Source organism: Alosa pseudoharengus, unplaced genomic scaffold, assembly GCF_046254945.1.
Source record: "Alosa pseudoharengus isolate Yale_2024_CS ecotype anadromous, Long Island Sound unplaced genomic scaffold, YU_APseudo_1.1 YU_APseudo_1.1_scf_17, whole genome shotgun sequence".
Taxonomy (NCBI): domain Eukaryota; kingdom Metazoa; phylum Chordata; class Actinopteri; order Clupeiformes; family Clupeidae; genus Alosa; species Alosa pseudoharengus.
In genome coordinates this window covers 24,643,634-24,663,435 of record NW_027468640.1, presented here as the reverse complement: position 1 = coordinate 24,663,435, position 19,802 = coordinate 24,643,634, and the positions used below count along the sequence as shown (strand labels likewise).

At 44.3% G+C, this 19,802-nt stretch overlaps 2 protein-coding genes across 4 annotated transcripts in view; one reads left to right on the top strand and one right to left on the bottom strand.

The window, feature by feature from the left end:
- Positions 1 to 7,255, bottom strand: part of kiaa0825 (KIAA0825 ortholog) — a 101,424-nt gene extending 94,169 nt beyond the window's left edge. The window contains exons 1-3 of the mRNA XM_076289053.1: positions 7,147 to 7,255; positions 6,557 to 6,621; positions 3,413 to 3,556 (exon numbers count right to left, since the gene is read on the bottom strand). Coding sequence (XP_076145168.1) covers positions 3,413 to 3,543 — 131 coding nt within the window. The 5' untranslated portion in view covers positions 3,544 to 3,556; positions 6,557 to 6,621; positions 7,147 to 7,255. The remainder of the gene's footprint in view (positions 1 to 3,412; positions 3,557 to 6,556; positions 6,622 to 7,146) is intronic.
- A 285-nt stretch (positions 7,256 to 7,540) lies between these two features.
- The window catches only part of slf1 (SMC5/6 complex localization factor 1), a 31,238-nt gene continuing 18,976 nt past the window's right edge, over positions 7,541 to 19,802 (top strand). For 2 of the 3 annotated variants that reach the window (XM_076289052.1, XM_076289050.1), the window contains exons 1-15: positions 7,541 to 7,585; positions 9,140 to 9,281; positions 10,362 to 10,440; positions 12,161 to 12,330; positions 12,579 to 12,634; positions 12,766 to 12,880; positions 13,045 to 13,230; positions 13,849 to 13,920; positions 14,531 to 14,677; positions 15,210 to 15,376; positions 16,186 to 16,320; positions 16,652 to 16,796; positions 18,555 to 18,723; positions 18,975 to 19,120; positions 19,655 to 19,776. In XM_076289052.1, the coding sequence (XP_076145167.1) occupies positions 9,171 to 9,281; positions 10,362 to 10,440; positions 12,161 to 12,330; positions 12,579 to 12,634; positions 12,766 to 12,880; positions 13,045 to 13,230; positions 13,849 to 13,920; positions 14,531 to 14,677; positions 15,210 to 15,376; positions 16,186 to 16,320; positions 16,652 to 16,796; positions 18,555 to 18,723; positions 18,975 to 19,120; positions 19,655 to 19,776 (1,820 nt within the window). In that variant the 5' untranslated portion in view covers positions 7,541 to 7,585; positions 9,140 to 9,170. Of the gene's footprint in view, positions 7,586 to 8,836; positions 8,918 to 9,139; positions 9,282 to 10,361; positions 10,441 to 12,160; positions 12,331 to 12,578; positions 12,635 to 12,765; positions 12,881 to 13,044; positions 13,231 to 13,848; positions 13,921 to 14,530; positions 14,678 to 15,209; positions 15,377 to 16,185; positions 16,321 to 16,651; positions 16,797 to 18,554; positions 18,724 to 18,974; positions 19,121 to 19,654; positions 19,777 to 19,802 lie in introns of those variants that run through there. The other variant, XM_076289051.1, reaches the window with a different exon arrangement.

Sequence of the window (19,802 nt, the reverse complement as noted above, 5' to 3'; positions counted from 1 at the left end):
GAACAGCACAGTCTGCCAGGGTGAGAGTGATGTTCCAGACACTCAATTAGTAACAGCAGGCCGAACGTGATGTAGAATTGCACGCAGAGAGAGCTGCTCGTACGGGTCCAGGCGCCTTAATGGGAGACAAATGACTGGGCAAAAGGAATTGATTATTCTGTCGACTGATGAGTTTTTCTCTCTCTCTCTCTCTTTTTTACAGTTACTTTGTCTCTGTCTTCAATCTCGCTTTCACTCTCTGACACACGCTCACACACATGCTTGCTTTCTTGTCTGCACTAATCTTCACTTTGATACAGGATTAACAGTTTGATTGAAAGTGAGCAAGAGTGTAAGAGTGATTGTCAGTGTGTGTCGGGGTGTGTGTGTGTGTGTGTGTCGGCGTGTGTGTGTGCTAGTCTCACAACACCTCCTATGATGACCCCAACCTCAAAAGGTTCTTCACCAGCCCCAGACTAATCAACTTCCGTGGATTAGTGTCCTCACACTACAGAAGAAGAGAGAATGGTTGAAAGACGAGTGGAGATGGACTGGGAGAGAGAGCGAGAGAGAGAGGGAGAGAGAGAGAGAGAGAGGAAGAGACGGAGAGATGGAGAGAGTGATTCTTGACAAAGCAGCAGGGTGGAAGAAGCAAGCCCACCTGTGACTGGTTAGGATGAGAAAAGCCCCCCACCCCCCCAACCCAACCTAAACAAAAAAGGTTTTGTAAAATGAGAAGAGGAAGGGATCCTTTAAACCCTCACTCAACACTCGCTCCCTTTCCCCACCTGTCAATCACCCCCCCCCCCCCTACACACACACACACACACACACACACAACCAAAAAAACAAAGAGTAAAAGAGTCGTTTTTTAAAGATCACACCAGAGCAGGTATGGCAAGCAGGCCTTTCGGAAAAAAAAGTGTGCGTCTGAGGCTTTTATTAGATATGATGGTGAGTTTCACAGCTCTGTGACTAACGGAAACCCAATCCGCTGATTAGTCAGCAGTTTGACGTTATCTTAAGTTCCTTGTCAAAATTAATTTAGTGTGGGTGGGCTGTGCGCTCCAGGGGAGAGGAGAAGAGAAGAGTGGGAAGGGGGAGGGGGGGGGGGGCAGGAAGGGATCCTTTTCAAATAAGCTCCAGCTTCAGTGAGCAACCATCCCCAACTGCACAGGAAACCAATCTCTACCCCCAATGCCATTATCAAAGAGGCCTCTCCCCTCCCACACACACACACACACCAACTCACCCAACGCAGAGAGCCAAAGAACCACCTGAAAGTGGATACCCTCAACCACCTGCCCGTGGCTCCCTATCTAAGGCCTTCCTATCTTCATATCCTTCCAACCGCAAAGCAGCAAGACATTTGTCAGGACATTTACACACACACACACACACACACACACACACACGAGTGCACGTGTGGCACCCGATCATGCATTAGATTGGCAAGTGCCTGCAGTTATCAGCAGTATGGCACTTCCCCTGCCAAAGTAACCTGAGGCCCCCTGTGCCCTCGACCCACACACACACACACACACACACACACACACACACACACACACACACACACACACACACACACACACACACACACACACACACAAACACGGGCCAGCTTTATTCAGGGGGGCACGCAGGAAAAGTGTCCCATCTGATGAAACCTAATGGATTACAGCATTTCAATTTGGGGCGAGCCAAGCCCGATGTCAACCTATCTTAATCTCCTCCAATTAGGAGCCGGCTCTTAGGCAAATGTCTGACATGGGAGAGCTGGGTGCATGCCAAGCAACCCTGACCCATAGAGAGGTTAAAGCCATGGGAGTAGGCAGCTGTAGCTCTCTCACACTCTCTCTCTCTCACTCTCACTCTCACTCTCACTCTCACTCTCACTCTCACTCTCATTCACTCACTCACTCACTCTCATTTCCTTTTCCTGTCCTTCGTTCCTTTTTCCCCCCCTCCTTCCATAATTTGTCCCAGACACCACTAAGTGGCTTAGGCAGCAGGTGTAGTGTGTGACACTGGGCCCACCCGGGTGCGTTTTACCAAAAGAGGGGGGGGGGGGGGGCTGTGGCGGTGGTGGGGGATCTGTGAAGCGTTCCTCGCCTGAAAAGAAACCCAAGGCTGACTGACCAACACAATTGAGCATCACTCTCTCTTCCTCCTCTTTCCCCCCCCTCTTCCCCCCCCCCTCTCTCTCTTTTTTTTCACACAATTTCCCATTATCCCCCTCTTTGTTCTTATAATGGCTATCCGTCTCCCATCTCCCCAAGAACACTAAATAAGCCTTTAATGCTTGGAAAAGCAGAAAAATACCTCAGCCTTGGGTAATAAGCCTTGAATTACCCACCCAAGGGTTTTCATTTCAAGATGTGGAATCTTCAATTATTACTCTCTCCCCATTTTGCGGATGGAGGAGAGAAAAGAGAGGAGGGCGGTGGAGGATGAGAGGCCCGGCTCTAATGGCAACAGCAGTGGGCGGCTTTGTTCGGGCACAACACATTTAGCACAGCCTCGCACCTGACCGTCCACCTCCTCACAAACAGCACAAAGGGATAAAAGCATCATGGGGGGGAAAGAGGGAGAGAGAGAGAGAGGGAGAGAGAGAGAGACGGAGAAAGAGAGAGAGAAAGATAGATTTCTCCCATCGCCTCTCTTCCCTCAAAAGGAAATGGAGAGAGAGAGAGAGAAGGACAGAGGGAGGGAGAGCGAGAGGTGCGATCTCAGCCCATGAGAGCTTCTCCTCTCCTCTGCCGTGAGGGCCCATGCTTCAGAGCGAGAGTGAAAAAGCAGAGAGAGAGAGAGGGAGGGAGAGAGGGAGTGAAGGAGGGGTTAGAGTGAGGGATATGAGAGAGAAGAGAAGACACAGAACAAAACAGAATGAGATAGAGATATAGAGAGGGAGAGAGAGAGAGAGCTCTTTGGTCAGAGGTGTAATTTCCTGTTGAATTAGACCTTAAGAACAGGACGGCCTTCTCTGACCCCATATGGCATGACATTGAGGAGAGTAAAAAGAAATCAGAGGAGCAGAGGACTTGGGTTCTCCTCCTCAGGTACCCTTCAACACACCCTTCACCCCACGCATGGCCCTCGCCCGTCTGATTACAAAGAGGCCTTCAGTCATGGAACAAAACTAAAACACAAGTAATGACACACTGTGTAGATTGTGACAAAACAAAAGCTTTCCTTTGACATGTTCCAACAGTAAAAAAAAAAATATAGTTATTGTGTGGCAGTAGGGGGGGGATTGAGCGGTCTCATCAAGGCTTTCTTGTCCTAAAGGTCTTACTTGTGGTGTAAAACTAGCTAATTGAATTTGCCAGTAGTTAATAAATTAGCTCTGGCTTTGCCCCTTTGCCCATCATTCCAATTAAGGCCCTCAAACTCTGAAAGCAGACTAGGACTGTGGTTAGCGAGATCTACTGACCTGCTGGCGTTGAACTTTAGCTTCTCTTCCGTGTCTCGGAGGAGCTGCTGGATGTCCGCTTCTGTTGGCACGCCGGACAGCGGCAGGTCCGCTGCGATGTGGTCATACGGCAGGTCCCGCTGCCAGTCCATGCCTGGCTGGGCACTGCTGGGGCACAAGCGTATGGATCAGTGGGTGCCACATTGACTCGTGGATCCATGTATCTGAAGAGAGGCTGCATTATACCTCTAAAGTTTGAAAAAAAACCCCCCCCCCCCCCCAAAAAAAAAAAAAAAGCTGCCATATTTGCCCATATAAGGAGATCTGGATTATGTCTTTGCCCATATAAGGAGGCATGGTTCTCCTTATATGGGAAAAAATGGCAGTTTTGGTCCTTCTAGTAGGCAAACTTCAGAGGTCTATTTAGGGTTTGTTAAGAGGGAGGGATTGACTAGTTATAATAGCCTCAATAACATCATATAATACAGTGCATACAATACAGAAGATGAATATCAATGATCTCGCTAACAATTCTAAGATAATTGATTCATCCTGCATATGAAACAAAGAGATGGCTCTGAGAACTGAACAGGTTTCCTGCTTCAAAATGCCCTCTCTGTGTCCCTCCATCTTGTATTCTGGGTACGTGATGAAGAGCACTCGTGTGCATTCAAGTCACAATAGGGGCAACTTTAAGATAATTGCAAAGGGCAACCCGTCAGGGGAGCGAGAGAGGCACGCCGAGGAGTCAGGTGTCTGAAAATAAACACCGGTCAGCTCTTCACCTTGAACAAGAGGGTGGGCGGGCGAGAGCCGACTCGCCTCCTCCGGCACTACACCGCAATCCACGGCGTCAACAAGCTCCCGACGGCAGCCGCAAGAACCCCACCAACCACCACCACCACCACCACCACCATCCCACACCCACAAACACACACACACACACACACACACACACACACACTCCTCCCATGTTATTCTGTGCGGGCGCCCGAGACATGCTATCAACGGCGTCATCACGAGTCAAGTGGGGAATAATGGAGAGTGTCAGTGTCAATTTGGCTCGGGCTGCCACTCCTCTCCACCCCCCCCCCCCCATCTGGCCTGATTTTAATAATCCCCCGTCAAACTCCAAACAGCTCGCGATACCTCCCTGACACGACTGCCTTTTCGGCGTGCAGACAGAAATCTCAACATTAATTTAGCCCGCACAAAAGCGAAAGGCTGTCCAGCTGGACAAATATTATTTCCTTCACTTGACAGACTCCGCAGTTAAGCTTGTACTTTATTATTTCCTCTGTATTCTAAGCCCACCACCCCCTAACCACCATACCCCCCCACCCTTCCTCCACTTTCAGTGCACTGTCTGATGATGTGCGTGTGCGTGTGTGTGTGTGCGTGTGTGTGTGTGTGTGTGTGTGTGTGTGTGTGTGTGTGTGTGTGTGTGTGCATGGTGCGACTTCTGGAAGTGTGTCTGGGTTTTTCAATCATAGGATTAGACTCTACAGAGTGTAATTACACAGGAACTAGGGCTGTGTGTGTACTTTGTGGGAGTATGTGTGTGTGTGTGTGTATGTGCAGTGTGTGTGTGTGCGTGCGTGCGTGTGTGTGTGTACAGTGTGTGTGTATGCCAGTCTGTCTGCTCGTCAGTCCCTGTGTATCACGTCTGTGTGTGTGTGTGTGTGTGTGTGTGTGTGTGTGTGTGTGTGTGTGTGTGTGTGTGCAAGCGTGCGTTCGTGTTTATGTTCTCACATATGCACCACAAAGGACGTGCATCAGCGCTTGCATCTGCTTACACTTGAGAGTAGTAGTAGTGTCAGGTTGGTGCCGTCACTTTCTGCGCACGGGGCCTAATTAAGGAGCTGCACTCTCCATCCTTCATTCTCTCCCTCCCTCCCTCCCTCCATCTCCCTCCCTCTCTATCTCTACCTCTCTCCCTCCCTCTCGTTATCTATTCTGAACTCTGATGTGCCAGGGCCCTGGTGGTTACAGCGACGCTGCCACACAGGGCTGAACTGGGGCAGACGGAGTCTCAGAACACTTAAGGAATGACTAGCAGCATCCTGCTGTCTGTGCTGTCTCTCCGACACATACTGCCTCCCTGCTTAAGGAGGCTTCTGAAGCACTTAGGAGTTGTCAGGTCAAACACAATCCTCCTCGTAAAACGATACCACAGGTAATTATTTTCCAGACAACAAGGAAGAGGAGAGAGGAGACTCCAGTTCAATATTGAGGCCTAGCCTATTAGGCTACTTCAAAGTCGCCTTTCCTTAGGTTAACTGCCCTATACCATTGTTGTAAGGACATTGAAAATGTTACTGGGGTCATAAAGTTTTTTTTTTCCTACATTTTTTTCTTCTCTAATTATTTCCTGGACTTGTAGTATTAGATTTATATGAAATGTCTATGACAAAATACCAGCAGAAGTGAAAAAGCCCAGTGCATATGAACTAATGCAACAGCAAGGCTAAATATGTAATGAGAAAAATATGTATCTGAAAAACATTCATATTCCTTTGCTAGGATTTGTTGGGGTTTCCCCTCATAATAGTTTTGTGTTCCCTTCCCTCTGTTTTTGTTTGTTTGTTTGTTTAATTTGGCTAAATGTATTTTGTATACTGCATTTTGTGATTACACTTAATGCAAAGGACAGGTAAAGTTGTTCTGAATCCCAAACATTTAATTTATTTCAAGTCACTCTGCCCTTGAAAGAAGGTGAAAATTACATCCTTTGCAGCATTGTTTTTATTTTTATTTTTTGGGGGGTTGGGGGGGGGCGTTTTTTTATATATAGAAGCTTGTCAATAATTATTATGAGGGTTGCAAACTAAGGTACAATATTTTATTTATTTATTTATTTTTCAACAAAACTGTCAGAGGCACTGTGAACTTGTTACCCCAAACTGAACTGTGCCCCATCAACACAACAAGGCAATTTATACCCAGCAAAAGATATTTTGAAAAATATCTTAATTACATAACATACCACAGAAGACTTTTGGTTAACTTCAATCTAACCTTTAATTGAAAACAACAATTAGGCCTATACGCATTTTAGGCCTACCATAGTATTGAACAGTTTGTAAAAGATAGGCTACTATAAGCTATTTTTATGGCACAGTTTTAAAACGCAAATATTCAGAAAACAAACCAATATTAGCCTACCTTAGGCAGAAGATGATCAACAATGTTCTTCGGTTTCAGTGTTCAATCCATCACGGTTAGGGAGCCTGCATCCACAAGCACACCAAATATATAGACTACGTTTAATTTAGAAAGTACAGCTTTAACAAATTCATCGTTTGCCTGTAGTTTTTACGGAATCTCGAATGTAATGAAATGTCATGTCATGTCATGACGTTTAATATCATACATAGGCTACTAGCGTTACAATCTAAATGCAACAAGTGGCTGTTTTCCAAATGCCTCTTAACGTGATGCCAGGAACGTTAGGCGGCAAACAGTTGTAATACAAATTTGTGAATAATTTCCGAAATGAGCCAAAAGGAAAACGCATAACAGTTCTAGCCAACGTAACGCTGTGAAGACGTTGTTTTAAGATCAAAGAATATCGGGGGAAATTGTTTGGCTAATGTTACATTATCTCACTAGCAATAAGGGGGATGTTGGTTGGACAGCTATTTTGCCAGCTAACCCGTTAGCACAGCGCAAAACTTGATAGCTAGAAGCTACCAATAATTGTATAGGCATGGGATTAGTCTACGTTTAGAGCAATACATTTCAAAGGCGCTGACCTCTGATGTGCCACCAGAAGGGTTTGTGACATTCGAGATTATGACACTCCTTCATGATGTTGATAATTAGCATCCTGCTACATTGTAACACGCTATTAAAATCCCTTTGCAACGCGTTAGCGTCTCTGACAACCAACCGGAAGCTTCGACTTGAAAACTTCCGTATCATGGAATGTTACAAATGTTTGACGTTCGTAGGTGAAGTACTATTTTAACTAACAACGCTGGAGATAAACATCATGTCATAATTAATGTCATATCAACTATAACATTATTTTTTATATTTAGTTACAGTGATCTGTGATTTATTTCGCGCCAAACTTAGTGGTAAGTGGGGTTTTCTTTTCAAAACATGAACACACATTCCCCTACAAGTTTGGAACAACCCATGCAAGGAGAGGTTCCTCGTGAATATTCTTCGCAAAGCTGCTCAGCTCAGGTAATGTTTAAAAAAGTAATGTTTCACAAGTATTGTAAATTTTTATCTAACTGATGTTAACATATGTTGTCTTTGACAGTCTTAGAAAATGCACGCTGATGGCTATTAGTGAATCGTGTCGTGGTTGCGCCCAATACCCCGTATATTGGCAATATTTTGGCGCGCTGAAAGATTGAATTTGGGAGCATGCATGATGAAGTGGACATCAGCTCCGCATCCAGATTCCAGAAACGGTCGATTTTATAGTTTGCCCCGTTAAGGTTCACCTTTGATAGCGTAATCGTGGTGAGATTAGGTACGGTGAAGTAGAATCGAAAGTGGAACTGTCAGTGACAAATAAGCTTTTTTAGCCTATGTTGCATGACAAACAGAATGGATTGAGAAATGGTTTGCATGCCACATAAATTCTATGAGAACCATGTTACCCAGCTATGATGATCATAGACATTTCACCTTCGTTCAGGAGAGAACTCCTGGAGTAGAACCACTGGAGTAAAATTGTCAGATCAGTCATCAGCATTCTTTTGCGTACACCGAAACAATTCCCTAGTGCTATTTTTAACGAGAAAGTTTACATGATGAATTACCCCATTCAGAAGGCTGCCTAATTTGGCATGATGACCAAACTCCTCCTGTTGTCATGAATAAGATACATGTGGATGATTTACAGTACGTTTGGTAAGATGTTGTATTCTGTAAACCAGAGAAAGAAACTTACTGAATACATTGCTATCTGAGATTTGTTGCACCACTAGAACTAGTTTCCCCTTATGCTGGCCTGGTAAATCCAGACTGGCTTGGTGGAATGGTTTTGCACTCACTTTTTGCCTTTGACCAAATGTAATCAATCCTAGATAGATAGATAGATAGATACATAGATAGATAGATACTTTATTGATCCCTAGGGGAAATTCAAGCCTCATCAAAGACCTGTAAACAATCCAGATTTGAATAACATGTAATTTAGCTAACATTAAAAATACCATTCAACACAAGTTAAGCATACTGTATATGTTTGACACATAATAATCACTAGTCTAAGTCATTTGCATTAGCTGACTTGACTAGGGGTAAGACAAAAACAGCAGACAATACATGCATTTCTCCTGTGCAAAAGCATTTGCAAGATATTCAAAATAATTGTAATGTTCCTGGTATGATGTGAACAATTGTGACTAGATGAGGGGGCAGTCATGGCCTTCTGATTAGGGCTTGAAGGGTTGCCGGTTCGATCCCCGACCAGTGGGAACGGCTGATGTGCCCTTTAGCAAAGCACCTAACCCCTCACTTGCTCCCCGAGCACCGCTGTAGCAAGGCAGCTCACTGCTCCGGGTTAGTGTGTGCTTCACCTCACTGTGTGTTCACTGTGTGCACTGTATGTTCACTAATTCACGGATGAGCTAGAAAGCTGATTTACATTTACATGATGTGGAAATTGAACAACTAGTAAATTCCAAATTGAGAAATGTACCAAAGTAACTGAGAAAATCTCTTTTGCTGGATACTTATGTCCCTGATAGGTAACAAGTTTTTATGTGTTTGTTTGAAATGTAGGCATGTCTGCTGTTGATGTCCCTGTGCAGCAATGTCCAGCAGAAAGCGTATATTTCAGATATCAGGAATCAAAGATGCCCAAAGTAAAGGACAGCTGCTCCGTGCTATAAAGCAGCTGGATGGGACATACATTGGAGGCCCGGTGAGTGCTAAGCTATGTGCACATCCAAACTAAAACAGGGCCATGCCAAGTGGCCGCTCAGTGTGTGAGTAATGTAGGTGCAGTGTGTGTGTAGGTTTAGTGTGTGTGAGTAGGTAGTGTGTGTGAATAGGTTCAGTGTGTGAGTAGGTAGTGTGTGAGTAGGTAGTGTGTGAGTAGGTACAGTGTGTGTGTAGGTAGTGTGTGAATAGGTTCAGTGTGTGAGTAGGTACAGTGTGTGTGTAGGTACAGTGGCCATGCCAAGTGGCTGTTCAGTGTGTGAGTAGGTGCGATTTTTTTTTTTTTTGGTGCTACGATTTGATGTCATACTAACAATACATACAACACAGGAAAAACATCTCCTAGTCATTTGACAGGCAGAGTCCTTTTTTGTTTCATATTAACCAAGAAATAATGTTATTTCTTGGTTAATATGATATTAATACTAATATTTAAATAACATTATCAGGAAGGTGATCAATAAATAACAAAACAGACCTGTGCATTACAATTTAAATTCATCACAGACACAAGATAAGATAGAGACAAGATAAGGAGTGAAAGATTTAGCAAGCTAAACTCCCTCAGAGAGACTATAGGCCTACATACAATAACAGTGAGCTCTTGAAAGTTTTAAAGGACCCGTGGCTGGGTCTATCCATTGACTACAGAAATGATTTTCCAGACTAATTAATATGATTATTTCCCCACGAGATTCATCCTTTCACAGATATAAAAATAGCATGTGGCGGCTTCATTGAAGGCGCTGGTGTACACCTGTGTCGCAGTTCATTCAGAGAAAGATGAAGAGTCAGTGATTAGCCCTGAGAAATGGCCCTAATTGGTTTCAAATTCCGAGATGTATTTTTGACTCCATCATTTCGTCCTTGCCCTCAATTGCATCCAAATATAGTCGCAGACTTTTCTATGCAATAATTGAAGTCCCTGCAGTCTGAGTGACACCGCAAAGATCTTGACCCTTTTTTTAATTTCTATGCTGGCTGCAGAGCAGTTGGAGACCTGTGGGACTTGGCCTATTGCATTATCACTGGTGAAATAATGGTTATGTTTCTTCTGTTGTAGATTTACAGGGAAAGCATCACCCATCTGATAGTCTCCCAGGCTGTGCCCAGTGAAAAGTTCCTAGCAGCATGTGCTGGAGGTCAGTGACTGTTTTTGTGTTGTGTGTGTGTATTTTAAATCTGTGATAATACTATTAGTGTAACAACAACAACAATAACAAACAACAACTAGATGTACCGCAGAGCGGTACAAAATATGACCGCCGCCCAGTCCAGCACATTTTTTCCACAAAAATAAATCACGCTGAAAGGCCTATATGATTCTAACTGTCTCACTAAATTGCATTATCCACACGTACTCAATTCTCACTGATATCTGCTAGACAACAAGTACCAAAACATGATTAGTTCATAGATTTCACATGTAAAATTCATTTTATACAACCCCACCTCCATCTTGCCTGTTCATAATTCTGAGAAATTCTTGAATTGTGTGCATGTGTGCATGTGTGCATGTTCATGTTCATGTTTATGTTATGTGTGTGTGTGTGTGTGTGTGTGTGTGTGTGTGTGTGTGTGTGCGTGTGTGCGTGCGTGCGTGCTTGTGTGTGTGCCTGCGTATGTGCCTGTGCAAGCGTACATATGTCTACTGTGTGAGTATGTGTCATACGTATGATTACTGTGAATGTATGTGTGTGTGTGTGTATCTGTTTGTGCACATGTGTGTACATGAAATGGGTTAACATGACCCCTGGAGGCAAACATACGGAAAAAAATGGTCATCCTAGACCCTACAGTTCTCAAGATATTCACAGAGAACTGTGTCTGCCCTACCCTCCTTTCGGGGGTCCAGTCCAGCGGGGGTGCTACAGATCAAAACGAAAAACGCTTTTTGCTTTTTAATTTTTAACTAGGTGGCGCTATAGATGAAATAAGTGGTAATGGGATGGGTTGACATGCCCCCTTAAGACCAACATACATAAAAAAGGTGGACCTCCTAGGCCCTACGGTTCTCGAGATATTCACAGAAAACTGTCTCCGGCCACCTACAGGCCAGTTGGTGTATAGTAACATAAATTAATTTATTGTGTGGCCCCCCATGAACAGAATTCCACGAAACTTGGCGTGCATACAGAGGGTGTCATAATGATCCTACACTTCCAATTTTGTGCAGTTTTGACTATGTTAGGTCACAGATACCTGCGATTACAACACCTCATTTTTACTTTTTTGTGTTTAACTAGGTGGCGCTATACATGAAATGAGTGGTTATGGAATGGGTTGACATGGCCCCTTGAGATCAACATACAAAAAAAATGGTCCTCCTAAACCCTACGGTTCTCGAGATATTCACAGAAAACTGTGTCTGCCCTACCCTACTTTCGGGGTGTCCAGTCCAGCGGGGGGGCTACAGATCAAAACGAAAAACGATGGTTCCATGCTATCCATGTGGGGTTACATGCCCACCCAGTTTCGTGTACCCCGGTCTTTCAGTGTCCCGGGAATCATTGACGGAAATCTGGGCATGCGAAAAAGAAAAAAAAAAGAAAAAAAAATAAATCTGACTAAACCTATATGACCGGCGGCGGTCATAATTATTATTATTATTATTATTATTATAGAAACAGAATGTTAAGTGGACAGTTTTTGAATATTCATGAGATAATGCTTTGCCCAGATGTTAAAATGATGCTAAAATGTTTTTCTCATGCTTGTTCCTTAACGTTTGGAAAAATTCTTGCTGTATGGGAATGAGAGAATGTAACTCAGTTCATCATTATTAAGCGCAGCCTGGTAATGGCCCTTCTCCAGTGTGTTGTTTTCACAATAAACCGTATTAATTGATTCTGGTTCTCTTAGGGAAGTGGATTGTCACACCAGAATACCTGCTGGACAGCGTGAAGCTGAGTGAATGGCTACCTGAGGTCCCTTATGAGGTGAACCTCTCGGTCCAAAGCCCTGGCCTCACCAACCCCGTGAAGGCATGGAGAGAGAAGGTGGCCAGAGGACTGGTGTCTGGGGCCTTCCAGGTCAAGTGTCTTATGTGTCTCCAAACAGCTGACACATATACGGTTTTATAAATGAACTGTCCGTTGATTCTATTTGAGTAGTATTTATTGCTGTGTTAACATGTCCTTACATGACACTGTACCTTGTTTACCTTGATTGTTTACCTTTTTTGTTAGTCACTTTGGATACAAGCGTCAGCTAAATAACTGAGTGTAAATGTAAAGGCTGTTTTTAATTTTGATTACTGACTTCAAAATGACATGTGCAGGACTGGGTGGTGCTGTTGAATGTGGTTGATTTCAAGCGGAGGGACATTATCAGCAGGTGAGTCAGGCCTTCTTTGAAGAGGCTTGCACTTTTTACACATACCTGTATCCTACCACAAAATATGCTACAGATAGTAATATAACGTGTTGACACTTTGAGTAAGCGAGCGACTGATGTTCTCCTTTCAGGATCCTTAAGGCAGGCAGGGCTGTTGTGTACCTTGAGAAGCCCGCCTCAGTGCCCATTACTCATGTGATAAACAGACATGTAGTGGAGGACACACTTGCTCTGCATTTATTCGGGGTCAGACATCTATTTCTGAAGCATCAAACAATGCTGCCCAATAATAATAATAATAATAATATACCCTTAATCTTGTATAGTTTGGTAGTGGACAACAAGTTTCCTTCAAACATATTGAGACCCATGTGTGCATCCTTTCACTGGTACTGTATGGTGTCATTCAGAAATCATTTGCTGGATTGAAATGGCCTGTCAATCAACCATGCAATCCCAGTGATGGGGACGCCGAAGACATAGATACCTCGTCTGAGAACGTGTTGGAGGAGGCCGAGAGGCTGGACTGCTCACTTGATGTAGGAGTGCTCTCAGGCCTGGAGAATACTCTGGAGGACTACATATTCAATGTGGAGGTGAGAAGAATTCTGCATTTATATTTACTTATCAGCCACTGCCATCAATGTTGATAGATAGATAGATAGATAGATACTTACTTTATTGATCCCCAAGGGGTAATGAATGATACATTACCGTATTCAATGAAGATAAATGTATCTTTTTTTTATCAGAATGGGAATTGATTATGGATTTTGATTTATACCACTTTTTGGGGAAAAAACGTTTAAACCGTGTTGTACAGTGTAAAGGGCCATTCACACCAGGAGCAGTTGCTGCAATGATAACAGCAAATACAACAGTTTTAAGTGGTTGGTCTATATGGTTAATATGAATGACAACGCCCGCACCGCATACTATAATGATAATGACATGAAGAACGATATCAGGGATCTCTTTCAGAGTGACTTTATGATACAAAGGTGATACAAAGGTGACGGCCAATCAGAAACCATCAAATTTTTCATTCATCAACATGAGGAAAGACTTTCCTTATTGTTGGTTGTTGTGGACGCTCATATTGTTAGAGTTACAATGTCTGTATAGTTCTTGTGTCTGATGTGATTGGCTTTTAATGCAGTGCTTTTCTGTTTTCAGTACATCGGTTCATGACACTTTTTCCCATTTCCTCTTAGAAATTGAAGCAGAAGAGAAAGCTGCTTTACCCAGAGTTCCAGAGCTTCTACTTGTCTTGTTCTACCACTCAGGTACTTCATGCAGATCGGTATTAGCACACCCTCAACACAATGGTTAGCAGGCCAGCAGTATAAGCACACATTTTTTCCCAGATAGTTCAGGTCATTCAATTTCCCCTCCTGTCATTTAAGCAGTGCTGTAGGGTGATTCGTTTGTCGAGGAAGAGTCATATCCGGGTCAGTTGACGTGAACAGGATGATGTGATTGGTGACTCTGATTGGCAGACCCATTAAAAAAGGCCCTGCTGTCTGTTCGCTTGTGATTCTCTCCCAAAGAGCCATTTGGAGGGAAAGGTGTTTTATCCTTTCTTCCTCTCCCATTCCCCCTTTCTGGAAAGTTCTCGGTAATCAGAGATGAAACCAGGAGGTGACTGACAGTTCCCCACGTTGACCCCCAGAAAGGCAATTCCACACGCGTGTCCACTCCGTCTCGTCCTCTCTCTCTCTCTCTCTCTCTCTCTCTCTCTCTCTCTCTCTCTCTCTCTCTCTCTCTCTATCTATCTATCTCTCTCTCTTTTTTTTCTTTCTCTCTTTCTTTCTTTCTTTCTTTCTTTCTTTCTCTCTCCCTCTCTCTCTCACTTCCCTTCCTCGGGCCCTGTGTTATTGTTGTTGTTCTCCGCAGCGGGCCCCAGTGGAGCTGAGGAACGTCCAGAGCCTACTGGACTGCGGCTTCTTCCCGCAGGCGCTGGAGGAGCTCCAGGCTTCGCTGCACCCCGGGGTGCTTCCTCCGGCCCAGCTCGTGCTCACGCTCATGCAGCACGCCCTGGACGTGAGTCCACAACACTGTACACACTACACACACACACGGCACACAACACAACACAACACACCACACACAAGACACAACACACTACACACATACACACAGCACAACACAACACACAACACACCGCACACAACTCACAACACACAACACACAACACGCTGCACACAACACAACACACTACACACATACACACACACACCACACACAACACACCACACCGCACACCGCACACAACACATTTTATTTTGTGTTGATTCAATTATTTTTATTTCAGGCTAAATTCATAATACCCATCACTTACTATGTCCCATTTAGCCATGCACTTAATGTTATAGCAGATGTCATCTATTCTTATGCCAAAATTCATTCCCACATACATTATAGCTGCTTCAAGAAGCCTTTTTTTGTTGTATTTCTGTTTTTTTATATACATTTTGTTTTTCATTCTATTCTTTAGCTCTAAAGGTTGTACGATTGATATAAACTCTTTGTTTTGTCCGTGCTGTGTGCTATATCGGCCTCATTTCTCACCTAGGGCGCTGCAAAGCCATATACACTCAGCATGTTCCGCACAACCCTCCATAACATCCTGTGCATCAACTCTCCCTGGGGCTCGGCTTCCTATGTGAAGTACTTCCAGCAAATTCTGCAGTGTCCGGAGTGCAAGGCAGGCGTGTGGTCCCTCCTCAGTACGTCCTTCAGGTGAGAGGCTGGAGAGGTGGAAACACCGGACCAGAGACGGGTCATTTCATATCTCTTAGAAAGCTTGTGCAGTTCTGGACAGCTCGAATAGTATGGAATTATGAAACCTGGAAAAGAAGACCTGGAAAAGTATAGGAATTTGGGTAAAAGTGTTTTTTTTTTTTTTTTTAAATCAGGAATTTTTACTAATAATAATACACATCAACAGCTTAACAAAAATATACACTTATTTAACGAAACTAGAAAAGAGCATCCTTAACATTGTTAAAGAAAAAAAACATCAGTTCGGAGAAGGTCTGGAAAAAGTTAACACAGCAGCTTTACTACCCTGAGTGGTCAGTAAAGTAGCGGACCGTATTGCTGCTATGGTAATGTGAAACGTAGCTGACAAGGGTAATGTGTTGCTTAAAGAGCACATGTTCAGATTCAGAAAAAGCAATTCATTACAAATGTTAAGGGCTATTTTTCTCCCTGTATCAGGGTCATGTCCTGCATGTATGTGATTGTTGTCCTGCATGTATGTGATGATTGTTGTTCACAGTGAATGCACTTTACAGCCCAAGACAAATTTCCCCTTGAGGGACAATAAAGTTTATCTTGTCTTATAAGATTGAAAATCACTGTATTACCTGTATATCCTTATACTGTGTATGCAATGTGATAAATATGTACCGGTGATGTAAAGAAGAGGCTTTTTAAACTGTCCCAGATGTCCCAGATCATCCCAGTGCTGACATATGCTGTTGTTTGAAGTCGTTTGAGTTCAGGTGGGCTGTTTCGCTCGAGGGCTCTTTTTTTTTTTTTGTCAGGGTGTGCATGTCCGGTGCCGCTACCTGTCACTCACTGCCAAGCCCCGCCCGCTCGGAGCTCATCGGCTTCCACGGCGACCTGCAGGAATTCATCCTCAGGCTGTTCCAGCTGGAGCTGCACGCCGTGAATTCTGGGTAAGCGCTGCGGGGGTGTCCCCAGCTCCCGCCGAGCGCACTGCTGTCCACTTCCTCTTCGTCTGCTTTTACTCTGTATGCAGTTCTCATGGTGGCTGGTGATGTTGTTGTTGTTGTTGTTTTGATGTTTTCATATTTTGTGTCACAAACAAAACCATATAAGGTGTGAAAATAGCCTTAAATCTGTTCAAAATTCATGCTTCAAATGTCAAGGTCACGGCTCCGTTTGCCTTGGGAGGAGTGCATATCACACTACTGTACATACAAACACATTTTTTTCCTGTCTGACGGCCCGTCCGTATTTCCCCCCCACCCCCCCCTTCATGCCTAGCCTGACGACAACCTTGCCTTGGTCCACGCTACTGGGCAACGCCTTCTGGACGGTGTGGGAGAGGTCGACTCTGAGCTCTAAGGCCGTGCAGCAGCTGGCCGAGCTGCTGGTGGAAGCATATCAGTGGGCCCAGTCCTGCACTGAGGTGGGTGTGTGTACACTCAACGCAGTGGTCACTACGTGCACAAGGTGTGACGTCACTGAGAGCCAATTAAGTTCAGTCTGCACATCCCTATCAGTCTTTATCACATTGGCAGTGTATTATAAGCAGGGTTCTAAATTAACACCCGCCAAATGCGGGTTAAAATTCATTTTGGCGGGTGTTAATAAAAACGTACTAGCCAGTTTGGCCGGTGATGCATGAGGCATTACATGCATGATGCATAAGGCTCTGTTTTCGGTCATATATCCCACGGCAGTACTTCCTACATTTCCCATGACCATTGTGCCGTAATGCTACGTCGGCTGCACGCAGTTTGCAGTGAAACCAGCGCGAGAGACCATGGAAATGAACTTCCAGAAAACACAAAGAATTAGAAGAACGAACGGAGCCAGAGCAGGGAGCATAGACTGAAAGAGGAGGGACTTAGCCAGTAAAGTAAAGTAAAAAGTACACAACACAAATGCAAAATGCATTACGAAATATTAAGGCAATTAACGCATTGTGTTTACCTATTTCCTTTGTGGGGGGCTGATGTCATGTAACGGAGGCCGCAAAACCTGAAGCAGCAAGATCGTTTATTTTATTGTCTATGGAGTTAGCTGAAGATGGAACGTGAGGAGCTTGTAGGCGAAAATGTTCAGTTTTAAAAAGGTAGCCTGATCAGTTATCACCACCACCACATGCATCACGCACTGTGCGTAGGGCACCAAGAGACAGAGGAGGGACCAACATTTAGCCAATAAATAGTAGCTGTACTGCAAACTGTTTTTCACTCTTGTTAGAGAAAGTATACAATGTCAACAGGCACCAACAGCATGTTACATAAAGATGATACTTTTCGGGTCCTCTCTATAAAGATCCAACTTGAACATAGGCCCTACTCCTTTTAATTGAGAACGCGTCTGAGTGTGCAGGAGAGGGAGAGAAAACGAGTGGCAGGTTCTAGCTGGCTTGTCATTGTTGATGATAATTGATATCTCCTTTTTATTAAGTTAAGATTAAACTAAATGCGGTAGTGGTTGGGACAGACTTATGGGGGCGAGAATAGGAATGAAGCAGGGGATGAGGATATCGACAGAGAAATAGATAGATAGAGATCCCAAACATGAAATGAAGTGAAGTGCACTTTCTGTGTATATTTTGTGGTAATGTATTCATGCCAACAATGTTAATACAATGACCAAATGCATTCAGTGACACTCATCTCATAAACTCATAATTCTCTTATTTTCACCGGAAAAAAATGGCTAATAGAAATTCTGAATGGCAAGTAACTTTAGAAAGTTACCAGCCACATTGGCTGGTGATCAAAAAAGTTAATTTAGAACTCTGATTATAAGCAGCCTAGCCTACACCAGGCACGTAACTGAGGCGCTCTGTTCGCAGGACTTCCACTACGATCAGTGGAACTGGACATCAAATGGACATGATGGGGGCGCGTACATTAGACTAAATTAGACCAGTCCTCTAAAACTATTTTGAGTGCTCCAATTGAAGACCCATTGTAGCCCTGCTGTTAATGTTGTAAAAAGTATGAAAGGAAGTGTGTGTATGTGTTTATGATGTATGAGGAACTATCTAGGATGTTTATTTGTATGAGTAACTACATCTGAGGGGAAAAAAAACATTTTCTGTGCCTGTTGCGTGGAGAGTAACTAGTGCACGTGAGTGAGACGTCTTGAGACGTCTCCAGGTCAGAGGCCCAGTGTTGCAGCTCTGCTCTGTGTCCTGTGGCCGCAGGTGGACGCTGTGCAGGGGCAGAGGCTGCTGTTGCGTCTGCAGGAGCTGCTGGAGGTGGTGGGGGAGTTCTGGTGTCAGGCCCACAGCACGCTCAACCGGCCGCTGGTGGACAAGGGTCTGCAGGAGCTGGGCGAGCACATTGCTATCCTCTGCTTGGGACAGGGGACAGGTGCGGTACTGGTCAAAATGTTGATGTGGGCAGCAGGACTTAAAATTCTCAGGCACTGTTCCTGAATAAAGGCATGAACTGGGCTATTCTAAAACAGGCAATTATATATGACAACTTCAAATATGTCTGATAACTTCAGACAATGACATTGATTTAAGCCCTGTATGGAGATGGTTGAAGGGTGGGAAAGCAAAACAGTTCTTGTCAAATCTGGATTAGGTTTGCTGTGAACTATTTAGTTGTTGTTGCAGATGTGGCACCAGACTTCCTGTTGGAGCTCGTTCCCAGCATGCTCTGCTCTCAGTTCCGCTTGGTCACGGCCGACGCCCTCTACCGCTTCGTCTGCCGCAGAAACGGCATCGCCACGGGAACGGAGGCTCTCTCTCTCAGGAAAATTGTAAGTCCCAGGTTACACCATTGCATTTTGGTTCCTCTTTTGTATAATATACAGTATGTATATATATTTATATATACTGTGTGTGTGTGTGTGTGTGTGTGCGTGTGTGTTTGTTTGTTTGTTTGTGTTTGTGTGTGTGTGTTTGTATGTGTATACTGTGTATATATAAATATATATATTGTGATACATTGCATCAGTCAGTCAAGTGTAGCTTACCAGTAGCCAGGTGTCAGCCTGAATTGGCTTTGACCCAGAGAACTCCATCACCTGACACACCTGGCGCTGAAGGAAATGGGTGAACTCTCTTTTGTTTGGTCAAGAAGTCAAGAAACGCCTGGCGTAACTCAGAGAACCTAAAGGATACTGAAAGTATTGATTGGTTGTCTTCCCAATAAAGAGGTCTCTTACACAGAGGTAATAGACAAGCAACCCCTTGTCTGTCTCTTTCTCTGTCTACCCCCCCCCCCTCCCCTCCTCCTTCTTTTATCATCCCCTTTTTTTCACTGTCTTTCTTTTTTTCTCCCTGCTTGTCAGGTGTCCACCTATTTGAAGGCCCTGGGGAGTTTGTGTGCGCGTCGGCCTGCTCCTGACCCTTCGCCACGGCTGGGAGCTGAACCCACCCTCGCCAGCTGTGCCAGCCAGAAGCCAAGCGCAGGGTGGGCAGACACACACACACACACAC